The 12243-nt window shown below is 38.8% G+C and overlaps 1 protein-coding gene across 3 annotated transcripts in view; it reads left to right on the forward strand.

Moving 5' to 3' along the window:
- Positions 1-10066, forward strand: part of LOC119656492 (myc protein) — a 34671-nt gene extending 24605 nt beyond the window's left edge. For all 3 annotated transcript variants that reach the window (XM_038062821.1, XM_038062822.1, XM_038062823.1), the window contains exon 3: positions 7437-10066. In XM_038062821.1, coding sequence (XP_037918749.1) covers positions 7437-8149 — 713 coding nt within the window. In that variant the 3' untranslated portion in view covers positions 8150-10066. The remainder of the gene's footprint in view (positions 1-7436) is intronic.
- The last annotated feature ends 2177 nt before the right edge of the window (positions 10067-12243 follow it).

A 12243-nucleotide genomic window follows, 5' to 3' on the forward strand; every position in this document is an offset into this window, starting at 1 on the left:
CCGATAGTCGCCTCACTGACTAACTTGGTTACATATCCAAGACCAACGCCTTTTTTTACTAGTCTGATTTCAGGATCTCCACATACCTCGCTCGGCTGTTCCTTGAACAGTTGTGAGTTTTGCGGCTCCAATCTATGAAGTTTTCCATGCATGTCATACACTTTGCGTCTACTATCTCGGCTACCGGTTCTGTGATGGTATCTAGGCAGTTTTTTTCATGTTACTCCAATTGAAAAATAATTGGAATATTTTGCGTATTGCTGGTGTCACTATTGAGGCGCTCAAACCATAATAGAAAGTTATTTTTTTTCCCTTGCTTCTGAGTCACACTAATTGGATTGACTTGCATATAAGGCTTGATGATTGGTGGTGTGTTGAAAAGTTGGAATGTTTGTATGGAAACTGGAAGAAAGCTTGGAACAGGCTTTACTACATAGTTGTGCAATTATAATCAATTACGAAATAGATGTCTCTTTTTGTCACGGGTGATGAGAGTATGGTTTGAATGGCGTTTTGCAGGTGATGAATTTGTTGATTGGGGGCTACTTTCTCCGCTGATCGGGTTTAGAATGTGTAGTTAATTACCTAGAGGCATTCTTGTAGCTGTAATTCATAATTTTTCAACAGACACGATAATTGTCATTGATGGGTCTTGTGACAATCGCTGTCATTAGTGGACTGCTACGTGGTCCAGGGGGAGCCTTAAGTTCTTTTTAGAAAAACTGATGCAGGAAGTTTTGAAACTCATAACAACTATGCGTTTTCTATTAAAGCACGCCATACCTCTGGTTATTTTAGACATTTCTGAGTTGCCAAAAAACGGTATTCCGTAACTCAAAGTGGTATGCGCAGGGATATCTACCTCAGTTGGTGAAAATTCGACTCATGCTAGATCATAACGCTTTGTATATCTCCGATTCCCTATGATATCAAATTTCTTTTGTTTTCATGAATTAGACTGCAAACATTTAAACTGATTTACTCGAAATTTCTATTTCTGCACAAAACATGGTATGCGCAGCCATAATTTCGGACCAAATATGTCAAATTCGTCGGGAGTTGTTTTGGAAAGTTTTGGCCCCTTTTTAGTTCATTATTAGCGGAAAAATTAATATTGACACAAAATTTAAGAAATCACGGAAGTCAAACCCTTAACCACAGGGATCCAATTCAAAACAAGAATAGTCCAACTTAACAATAACCGGAATGTCAAACTTATTACTAACTCCATCACCTGCTAAAGTCCCACTTCACCTCTATCTCCACTCTTTGGAAATTCCACCTCCATCTATCATCCATTTCACTTTCAATTGTTCCTGGAGTACTTCCCGCTTTGTCATAAAACCATGACTAGTCCATTATTCCACGTGCCCAGGTTGGCGCCTTGGCGCTTTCATCGGCTCCGTTTTGACCTATTTTCATTCCAGTATTATTTATACCTTTCTTATCAACATGTAAAACAATGTTTTGTCACTGTGATAAAGCACAATCTTTCATATTTCCCAATCTAATCAGCTTTTTTTTTGTGAAATAGTTAACCTACTTACTAAATTTCTGTAAAATAAAGTGCTTCGTAGCATGATTTGCTTTTGGCGTTTCAAAGATGCTGCTATTGGGTAATCGGTCCCGGGTTTATAATTTATAGTTACCGCAATTCAGTATGTGCGAGGTTTTTGCGAACTATTTCCGGTGTTCAGGGATGAAAAAAAATTTCCGGGATCAGATCTACATCGTCATTGGCCCTAACTTGGAACCGTTTTACATTTTTCATCGACCAAATAACCTGCTGACGCTCCAAATCAAGCTCAAATCACTTTCTTCCAACCTAAATGATATCATTGTACTTTGCGCTTTGACTTTCCTGTCTTTCCGGTAGGTCTAATAGAAGCGTGCGCATAAGCTTGTGCGTAGTGCGTACACACAATAGGCAATGGTGGAGTGTATATTTCTCATTATAACATGCCTTTGTTATGTGATTTTGGTCTATGCGGCGTATTTGATTGAGCCAAATTCGCTGTCAAGGTCAACGCGAAAACGCGCATACTGAGTTAAGTGCTGCTCGATTAGTGATTTATGAAAAAAAGTTAAGCGTAATAGTCGCTGATAAGAAATTAGTTGTAAATTTTGAAAACGTAGGAAAGGTAAATGGTGCGTAGTTGGAAGATTTTAGACTGATTTGGGGGTTGCCATTGATGGTTAGGGGTGATTCAGCCGTTGGGGCGCAAAATTTTCGTTTTACTGTTAAGCATTGCTTCAAGTTCAGAAAGTCAGATATCCTTGGCAGTAGAAATCATCCATCTCTCATGCATCTCGAAGGTAGTCCAAGTTTTCGATTATCTTCTTTCATTTGTCCGAGATCCAACATAGGAAGGAATGAGTGCCTTGCGGACTAGTTACTCGGAACGGATTTTCGCCAGTCTGCTACTTTACGCTAGACAACTTCTTAGGAATCTCTTGCTATTTTGCTGGAAAGCAGGAAACATCTTAGTGTCCTTTGGTGCAAAAGTTGAAGGGTCACTGCTTTGTGCGATTTCAAATGTTTGCCCGTTACTTACCTATTAATATTTGCTTCTTTTCCTTTCTCGGCTCCTTTTTCCTTTCTCGTCCCCTTTTCTTTTCTCGGTCACTTTTCTTTTCTCGGCTCGTTTTTTTCTGCTCCTTTTCTTTTGTTTGTTCTTTTTTCTTTGTCTATTCCTTTTCTTCTATACTTCCTTTTTTCTGTTCCTTTTTCTTTCTTTTATCAAATCACTCTTTTCTTTTATAGTCTTTTTTCCTTTCTTTTTCCCTTTTTAGCTCATGTTGTTTTTTATTCTTTCTCTTTGTCCTTTCTTTACTGTTTGTCCTTTCGTTATTGCTTGTCCTTCCTTCCTTCTTTGCTTTTCGTATTCCTCGTCCTTTCTTCCTGCCTTGTCCCTTCTTCCTGCCTTGTCCTTCCTTGTTCATTCTTCCTTAATTGCCCTTTCATTCTTCCTTTACTCCTTGTTCTCCATTTATTCGTTGTCCTTTCTTCATTCGTTATACATTCTTTACTCCTCTCCTCCATTCCTTATTATTTCTTCATTCCTCATTTTTTCTTCCTTCTTTATCCTTTCTTCAATCCTTACTTTTTCTTCACTCACCGTCCTTTCTTTACTCCTTACCTTTTCTCTAATTTTTGTCCTTTCTTCATTTCTCGCCTTTTCTTCACACCTCTTTTCTCTACTCCATATCCTTTCTTCAGTCCTTTTTTTCTTAACTTCTTTTCCTTTCTTAACTCCTTTTCCTTTCTTAATTCCTTTTCCTCCCTAATTCCTTTTCCTTCTTTAATTCCATTTCCTTCCTTAACTCCTATTTCTTCCTTAACTCCTATTCCTTCCTTAACACCTTTTCCTTCCTTAACACCTTTTCCTTCCTTAACTCCTTTTCCTTCCTTAACTCCTTTGCCTTTCTTAATTCCTTTTCTTTCCTTAACTCCATTTTCTTCCTTAACTTTTTTCCTTCCTTAACTTTTTTCCTTCCTTAACTTCTTTTCCTTCCTTAACTTCTTTTCCTTCCTTAACTTCTTTTCCTTCCTTAACTTCTTTTCCTTCCTTAACTTCTTTCCCTTCCTTAATTCCTTTTCCTTCCTTAGTTCCTTTTCCTTCCTTAACTCCTTTTCCTTCCTTAGTTCCTTTTCCTTCCTTAACTCCTTTTCCTTCCTTAACTCTCTTTCCTTCCTTAACTCCCTTTCCTTCCCTTACTCCTTTTTCTTCCCTCTCATTATCCTTTATTTCTTGCCGTTTCCGCATTCCTTGCCTTTTTTTCATTCCGTATCCTTTCTTCGCTCCTTATCTTTTCTTCTTTTTTTTTTTTGCCCTTTTTTTGCTAAGTCTACTTTGTTCACAACTTGGTCTTACATCTCTCTGTTTCCCCAATCCTTATCCGATCATCTGCCCTTTGTTTGCTTAAAGTTTATCTCCATCTTCAGGAACGCTTCCGCAATTTTTTGCTGGCCCTTTGCTTTTATTTTTCTTAGTCATCATTATTACGCTTAAAATGCATCAAATCTTTGTGAGCTGCTTTGACAGATCCCTTCATTTTTATCTTCTCTGTATCGCAAGGGTTTACGCTCTGACGCTGATCGAACCTTGGGCTCAAACTCATCTTTTTAGCCCACCTGTTACCCACTACCCTTAAAATCGTTCAAAGCAAAATAACCAGGAAACCTACATTAAGATAAATTTGATCTTGTCAATGATTCAGCCGGACCTCGCTACTCACATCACTAGCCATCTTCAGATATCATTTAATGATCACCAAAATCAAAACAAACACAAATCCGAATTGATATCGTTACAAGTTCTTAGGAAACAGTCCCCCGCTCCTAACGCTTCCCCAAAACCTAACTCAGAAAGATGACACGGTTACCAAGCGACAGGTGATCTTCATGATCATGATCTTCTGGACCGCATTCCAAACCCAATCACAACGCTCTAAACATTAATCTTATCGTGTTCATCGGGCCATTGAGATTTTTTTCCTTTTGGGGCTCCACTGAAAGATTTACATAAAACGCTTGATTGGATGACCGGTGGAGCTTATGTCACACTATCACAATCAGAGAAGTTAATACAGTGTCCACTGTACAAATGTAGCGATTGGGACGATGTCAGCTCCGATCACGATCATCACTGGAGCTAATGATCTCCCTTTGGCAGTTGCTCTGTTGGTAAGTGAGAACTGGTTGCGCCAAGATCTTGGACTGTTTCAAAGCTCATTTGGCTTGGAGAATTGTCTTTGGAACAGCTGGAGACAAATCTCACTGGTGCTTTGGGAGATCAAGGCTAATTCTGAGGAATTTAGTTAAGAAGCTTCTGAGGCAATCTGAGTATCTAAAGATTTTTGGTTGTTGTTGGTTAATCTCTCTTGCATGGGGGGTCGTGTGGTCAAGTGACCTAATGGAGTGTTTGGATAATTGATTGGTTTTTACCTGGGGGTTTTCCGATCGGAACTTTGTCTTGTTGGGAATATTAAGGGGGTTCAAAAGCCATTGGAAGGACTTGTGATCATGGCGTGACATTTATCGTGTAGTTTCTCTGACACAAAAATTTCCCGGAGTCATAGGACCCACACAATCCATACCATCATAATTTATCTAGTTCCAATCAACCACTCAAACCTTATCACATGATCGAATGTCGTTCCTAAACAAGCCAAATGCCCATAAGTAGGTTATCTACTCAACCCAGTGTATATCGTAATTACTTTGATGAATGGCCTGACCGGACAGTTGACTTGCTCTGTCGGCCATTCACCGTTCAAAATCCGCTGGGTGCACGTATTCACGTCAGTCCGAGATATATAGAATGGCGTGCCCGTTTGTGACGGCGCGGCCTTTCTATTCTACATTGAACCGAACGCGCGTACATTCTGAATGAATGGAAAGCGTAATTTTTCCCGCTTTAGTAGTTCTATAGGTCACCAAATTGCTGATGTGTGCAACATACTATAAGTGAGTGTACTCCAGTTATCCGCGGGCAACTGACGTGCGGGAGATTGTCTCCGGTTTGATCTCAGCTGTGGGGTACAATTGTGAAGGCCATGCTGTGGGTGTGCGATGCGATCGGGCTGGGTCATTAGTTTAAGCCAATAATGCCATTCAAATCTGGTATGCCCTGTTTTGGTGGGTACAAGAACTTATGGGCTTGAACTATCGCAACGTGCTCTATGGTCTGTTTGGCAGCAAGATTGATAGACGATTAGGGAATAAATTCCCACAGGCTGGAAAGTTTCTGCTCGGGGTGATAGTTTTCTGGCCCCTGATAACGCAACAGGTCTATCTTTGCTTCCGCACATTGCCTGAGTAACCCCTTGACACCAGCTAACCGTTCAAACCAGAAGTTTATTGCGAAAACGTGTTGAATCTAATCTTCTAGCTATTTTAATTTCCGGGGACCGAATTCGTGCGCCTCATACAAAAATACGCAATCGTCAGCTGTGTGGACACATATGTGCGTCTTGGCTGTTTCCCAGTATCTAATTTGAATATCTAATCTAAGCCCAGCATACATTTAGTTTCGAATTACTCCGAAATGTTGCTAGCCTGACTCACATTCTAGCTCTGCTCCCCTGGTTAACAGACGCCGCTATACTGCCTGCATAGGCTCCCCTATCGTCATTGTTCCTCCACGCCGTGATACTATGCTGGCAGAGTGCCCCATATCGGGCTTCCATGCTTGTGCTTTAATGTAAAACACACGCAGATTCAAATTCGGCAATGCTAGGAGTATCTAACACTAATGTTCACACAGTCGCCATCGTGAGCGCCCCCCACACACTCTGAACATTCTTCTAGGTTCTTTGCGTGCGATGTGGAATCGTAAAAGCCAGCAACGACGAAAAAAAGGCTAACCGAATTTTGGTCTCGTGCGTTGTTGCTATGCGGAAAACTTTATGGGGCGCTCTTTACGTAATCGCTAATTTTTGGCGCGATGCGAAAGTGCGTGTGGAATCGCGCGGAAGAGGAGGAGGTCACGGGACATTCCATGTACCTAAGTTGAATTCTCGATGGGGAAACGTGCAGAGTGGTTGGTAACAGAAAAGGGGGTGGCTTGGCCGAAAAAAAAGTTTAGCACGAGCAATATTCTGGTCAGAGCATCATGCGTTCGTTTGCCTGCTAGATAGATAGAGGTGTCTGGTATCAGATGGATGCCCATGCCTGCATGTTACTGGGGAGTATATTCATGTGTGCGTTTGTATTTTTAGTGTCTGTCGCTGAAATAGTTTCGGAATCATAGTCCCGAATTAGATCACTGGAGTATATTCTTCTCCCGTTTTGTCATGTGTGGATGCAGCGAACAGGCTGTGGGCAAAAGGATCAATTGACCTGGCCCCATGGCGGTCGTACACATTTTGTGGAGAGTGATGATGATGATTCAGGGCAAAAAAATGGTCTCCAATTATGCTATCAACTAATTATCACGAATGGCCAATTTGTTTGTTGATGTAATTTCTTCCAATTTTGGAGTGATTGGGAAATTTGAGACACGAAAATGATTACTGGTGAGAGCTTTTGAAAGATATTGCGATGAATGGCGGAGGTGTTGTGGGAGTCGTGCGCCACAGTAGTATTCAAGTGCCAAATCTATGATTAGATTTAATTGATATTGTTTCAACGCGTATCTGGCTTGTTGGACCGCTGATTCGTTGATTGACGCTCTCAGAACTGACCTTGGCTACGTCTATTATTGAATTTCGTATTCTATCTAGTGCGTAGTTTTGGATTTATGGAAATTAGGCGTAGAAATGATAATTTTCGACTTTTTCGCAATGTTTTCTGTTCAGATCCGGATATTTCTAGAGTTCTCGTTTTCAGGTTCTTTCTACGTTTTTTGTCTTAAGTTTTATTGATTAGTATTGATGGCCTCCTGGAGAGTTTTATGTCTAATGAGATCTCTTTTTTTTTTTTTGCTTTACAGATGAAGAAATAGACGTAGTTTCTGTGGGCAATGGTGATAAGAAGCTCCCAACAAATCCATCAGACAAGGACCGTCGTGTCCTTCAATCAAATCTTTTGAACAGATTTACATCCCGCATAGGAACAGCGTCAGCCGGTCACCGAACGACACCACTGAAACGTTCCAAGGATCACATCGGCCGTCAAAATCTTTACACCCGAAACGCAGACGGAAATCCCCATGTCGGCAAACGACCTATCTACAGCTCAATTTCCCCATCCAGTGTTCACCACCACACCCACAATAGTAGCAAATATTCAAATAATCAATCATCCCGCAAACGGCATTCCATGTCCAGTTACAAGGATGATTACATCCCCTCAAATAAGCGTAGTCGTGGTAAGAAGCAGCGGCCGTCTGGCAGTCGTAGACAGCATGCCAACTCATTCGATCAGGACGAAGCTGATACCATTGAAAAACGCAACTTGCACAATGACATGGAACGACAGAGACGAATTGGGCTGAAAAATCTGTTTGAAGCCCTCAAACGGCAAATACCAAGCATAAAAGATAAGGACCGAGCACCGAAGGTGAACATCCTGCGCGAAGCAGCGAAACTTTGTGAGCAACTGACCCGTGAAGAGAACCAAGCGCAAACGATGAAACAACAGCTTCTGATGCAACTGCAACGGCGGCAGGCACATTTGAAGATGTTGAAAGTGCAGGGAGCTTGAATTGAATGACTAAAGAAAGTGCGTCCAGGACGACAGGAAGACGACGAAGGAGATACCAAAAAGTATCGGGTCGACGAACCGAGGAGAGAGAGTCGTATTATGGTGAAACCTCTTTTAGCGGACAAATGTATCGATAAAGGTTTGTTGATTTGTTCCTAGAAGGAAGGCCCTCTCAACTGGCGGGCCTTCGTCGCTGAATTATATAGTTGTGTTTGCTTCTGGTAGTTAGTGGAAAGAATGTTAAGACGGTTCAACCACGCCGGGAAGCTCCTCGCTGACGCGGCGTGGATTGAGCGGATGTCCGTTGGTGGAGGTTTTGCGGTGATACGAGACTACGATTTATGTAAATTACACCAGACTTTATACTTATTACAATCTGCTAATGGACACTAGAAACATATGAAAGAATCCAGCAAAGATATCCAGACAATGACAAGTGATTGTATGTGGGCCTAGGCCGAGAGCAACCGAGCGGGGAGGCGGTGGATAAACATTTACATAGATAAACCTTAGTACGCGTTTAGACCTAGCGAACGGGGCGAGGCTTCGTTCCCAAACCTTGTGTACATCTTTATCCATTTGTAATAATTATTTTTTGTTTCCTATTAAGTTTTACGATGTCTTTCTGATCTAATATTACCTACAAAGTGTTTTCTTTATCCTCTGGAATGGTAAGAAACAGAAATTCTAAACGGAAATATTTAATTTCAATGCAAAAATGCAAAACAAACTGTAACAAGATTTAGGAAGATAGTGATAGTGATGAAAAGGGAGGAGTAAGTTGTAATTAAGAAAATTCAAAATTCAGAAACGGGTCAGAGTCACATTGGAAGCTGAAAGATGCTCTGACTGTACAACTGTCGATTTATATTTAAATAATATATTTGTAGTAGTTCTAGTTTCGAATGTGAAATTTAAATATATATGAACATATATTATTAACTAGTTTTCTAGCTTATACAGATATTCTACTATTAATTCTACGCTATGGAAGCTGTAATTATATCCGGATTAATTAACACAACTACGTTTACTGTAAACATACAATACTAGGAGAGATAACGAAGTATCTTAATAAAATATGAATTTTCTTTTCTTATTGCTTTGAATATAACCAGAAAGAGGTCTTAGAAAGAGAGCAACTCTGCAAAAGAAAAACGCTAGAAGTAGATACTGATATAGAAGACCGCTTACGAAGGATAAATTCGTAATCCAACTACTTATGTACATTTGATTTTTTTATCTGCATCAGTCTTTATTTTATTGTTCCTCCAATAAATTCTTTAGTGACTTTATTGTGTAAATATTTTATATCTCGATCTTTTTTTTTTATCATTTCAAAATGTTTACGATGCCAATCCCGAACATGTTCAACACTTTTCGTTTATTACCTTTTCTGTTTTCCATTGAACGCTTAGATAGCACAGAATGAAGTATGATTTATTTATTTTATTTTTCAATTATTATTTCTTTGACATTTTATATGTTATGCTATTCTACTGTTGAGAAATTATGGAAATGTTTGGCATCCTGAGACAGTTTCTTGTTTTTTTTTTGTACATAGACTTTATTGTTTAAGATTTTGAATAATAGATAAAGAAAAAAAAGGATCAAGTATGTTCCCTTTCGTTTTTACTTATTTTTACAATTTATACATTTTTTCTAGAAAAAACATGAAAATATAAAACAAACAAAAACATATACCTAAACAAAAGAAAAAAGCAATAGAAGAATATGCTTAAATTCAGTAATGAAAATGCAAACCTGAATACAGTGAATTTGTTTTGTCAAGCCAAGTTATATTGAAGAATGAAAAAAAAAATAATAAAGAAATCGGAAAGCTGAAAACAATTGAAAGTGAAAGATATATTGTGAATGAAAAAAGAAAATAAAAGTCTTGAAAAACAAAACCTAAAATATTGTGTTTGTCTTCATTTTTTGAGTGTTACTCCTGAAGTTTTTCAACGTGGGTGATCGTTTTTTCGTGTCAAAAGTGGTTTGACGGAAATGGCGCAGTCTTGTTTCACTCAAAGCGTTGTTATCTGCGTTGTCACTTTTTTCCTTACAGATTAGCCTCAGAGCAGTTTTCAAGGTTGAAGGTTTCAAGGTGAGTAAAATGATATTTTTTTCTAGAATTTAGACGGCTTTCACTTCACTTTGCCGGGAAAAATCCAATCCTAGGCGAGTAGTGAGCTTTTTTATTTTTCCTTAAAACCTAAACGTCGAGTTACGAGAAGCTGGGCGCTTCGGGTAAAAGGTTTCGTGTTCATTTTATGTGAGGAATTGATTTTCCATTCGTGCATAACTAAAAATGCAAAATATTCCTGGGTAAAGGGGGTCATCCCTTGTGGACGCCATTTTTTAAGGTTTTGTGTAAACACAAAACCTTATTAAAATCGGTTTACTGTCTGTCTGTCTGTCCGTCACACGCACTTTTCTCAGAGACGGCGGTAGCGATTGACACCAAATTTGGTAGAAAGGTGGGAACTGTGAACGCTCACGCATATGGTGAGTTACATCTTTTTACGTCGAATCTAAGGGGGTGGTACACGTAAAACGGGGGTGTAAAATTTTTTTCCATCAAATATAGTCATGTGGGGTATCAAATTAAAGGTCTCAGTTAGTACTTCTCGAAGCTGGTCTTAGTTTTGACATTTGTTGGAAAGGTGTGGAGTGCGGGGGGTTGAGAGTGATCATTTTTTTAACGAACCCATTCTTAGAAACTACCCAACCGAAAAATCTGAAAAAAATGAAGGGGCTGTCACTATATGATGCCTAGGCTCCGAAATACCCCCCATATCGATACCTGTTCAAATGAAATTTATAATAGTACATTACTATAATTTTTAGTAATTGACAAGAAAACCCCCCTTAAGTTCACCCTAGAATCGTCAAATTTTGCAACAATATAGACTACTTCATAGAGCATGATGGTAACAAATTACAAATACTACAAATTACAAATACTACTAATAAAGTTATAGCTGTCGCTTCTGTACAAATTCAAGACTATGAATGTTAGTGTCACTTGAAAGTGGATATTTTCACATAATATATGCATATATTACGTGCTAAACACTAATGGGACAAATGCACACTCAAATCTCTTTATAAAAGAAATACACAAAACCTTTCATACCTGAAGCGTCCAGCGACTTGTTTTTTGCTTATTTTAGATTTTTTTTGTGAAAAACTGGATAAAGATACAAATATGAATTTTTGACCATATATTTATTAATAGCTTGAACATGTGTAATAATTTTTCCAGTCCGATAGCATCCTTCATTATTGAAATACAGAGCAATTTATACACTCATCTCCAAAAAAGGTGTTGCCACGCTGGAGGGCGCTACGATCGTTCTAAAGAAAAAAAAGTTAAATGGCATTGTTACGTACAGACTCAACTACAGTTCGCAAACTAGGATTATCAAAAAACATTGAAAGCTAAATTTTTGGTGCCTTGTTAAACTTATTTTTTGTGAATTTTGGTGTTTTTTCAGGCTTAGGGGGGTCAACCCGTGTGAAGGCCGTTTTTTTTGCCTTTTTTGAAAAATTATTTCGAAGGACTGGATAAAGATAGAACCGTGATTTTTTCACCATATGTTTATTGATATCTCTAGTATATGTGATAAATCTTTCAGCTTGATTTCGTAGCTAATTTTCGGAATAGGTGTTAATTTATGCACCCATCTTCCAAAAAAGGTGTTTTTCTGCTGCCACGCTGGAGGGCGCTGTGTTCGTCAGAGGAAAAAAACTAAACGGCATTTTAATGTGGACAATATTCCACGGTCCGCAAACTAGGATAATTAGAAAATATTAAAAGGTAAAGGTTTGGTGGGCTTTTAAACTTAATTTTTTGGATTTTGGTGTTTTTTTACGGCTTGTTTTATGAATAAAAAAAATTACCCGTCCGATTGCAGTTATCCTACCGTAGAAATATGTACTAAAGAACCTGTGAAAATTTCAAAGAATTTGGTTGGATAGATTTTGAGCTATGGTGGCAGCCGATTTTCAAGATGCAGTTTCGAGAAAAACGCATTTGAAAATTTAAATGTGATTATCAACAGTAAAATTTTAGCCCACCATTAATCTGC

This window comes from Hermetia illucens, chromosome 5, assembly GCF_905115235.1.
Source record: "Hermetia illucens chromosome 5, iHerIll2.2.curated.20191125, whole genome shotgun sequence".
Classification (NCBI taxonomy): domain Eukaryota; kingdom Metazoa; phylum Arthropoda; class Insecta; order Diptera; family Stratiomyidae; genus Hermetia; species Hermetia illucens.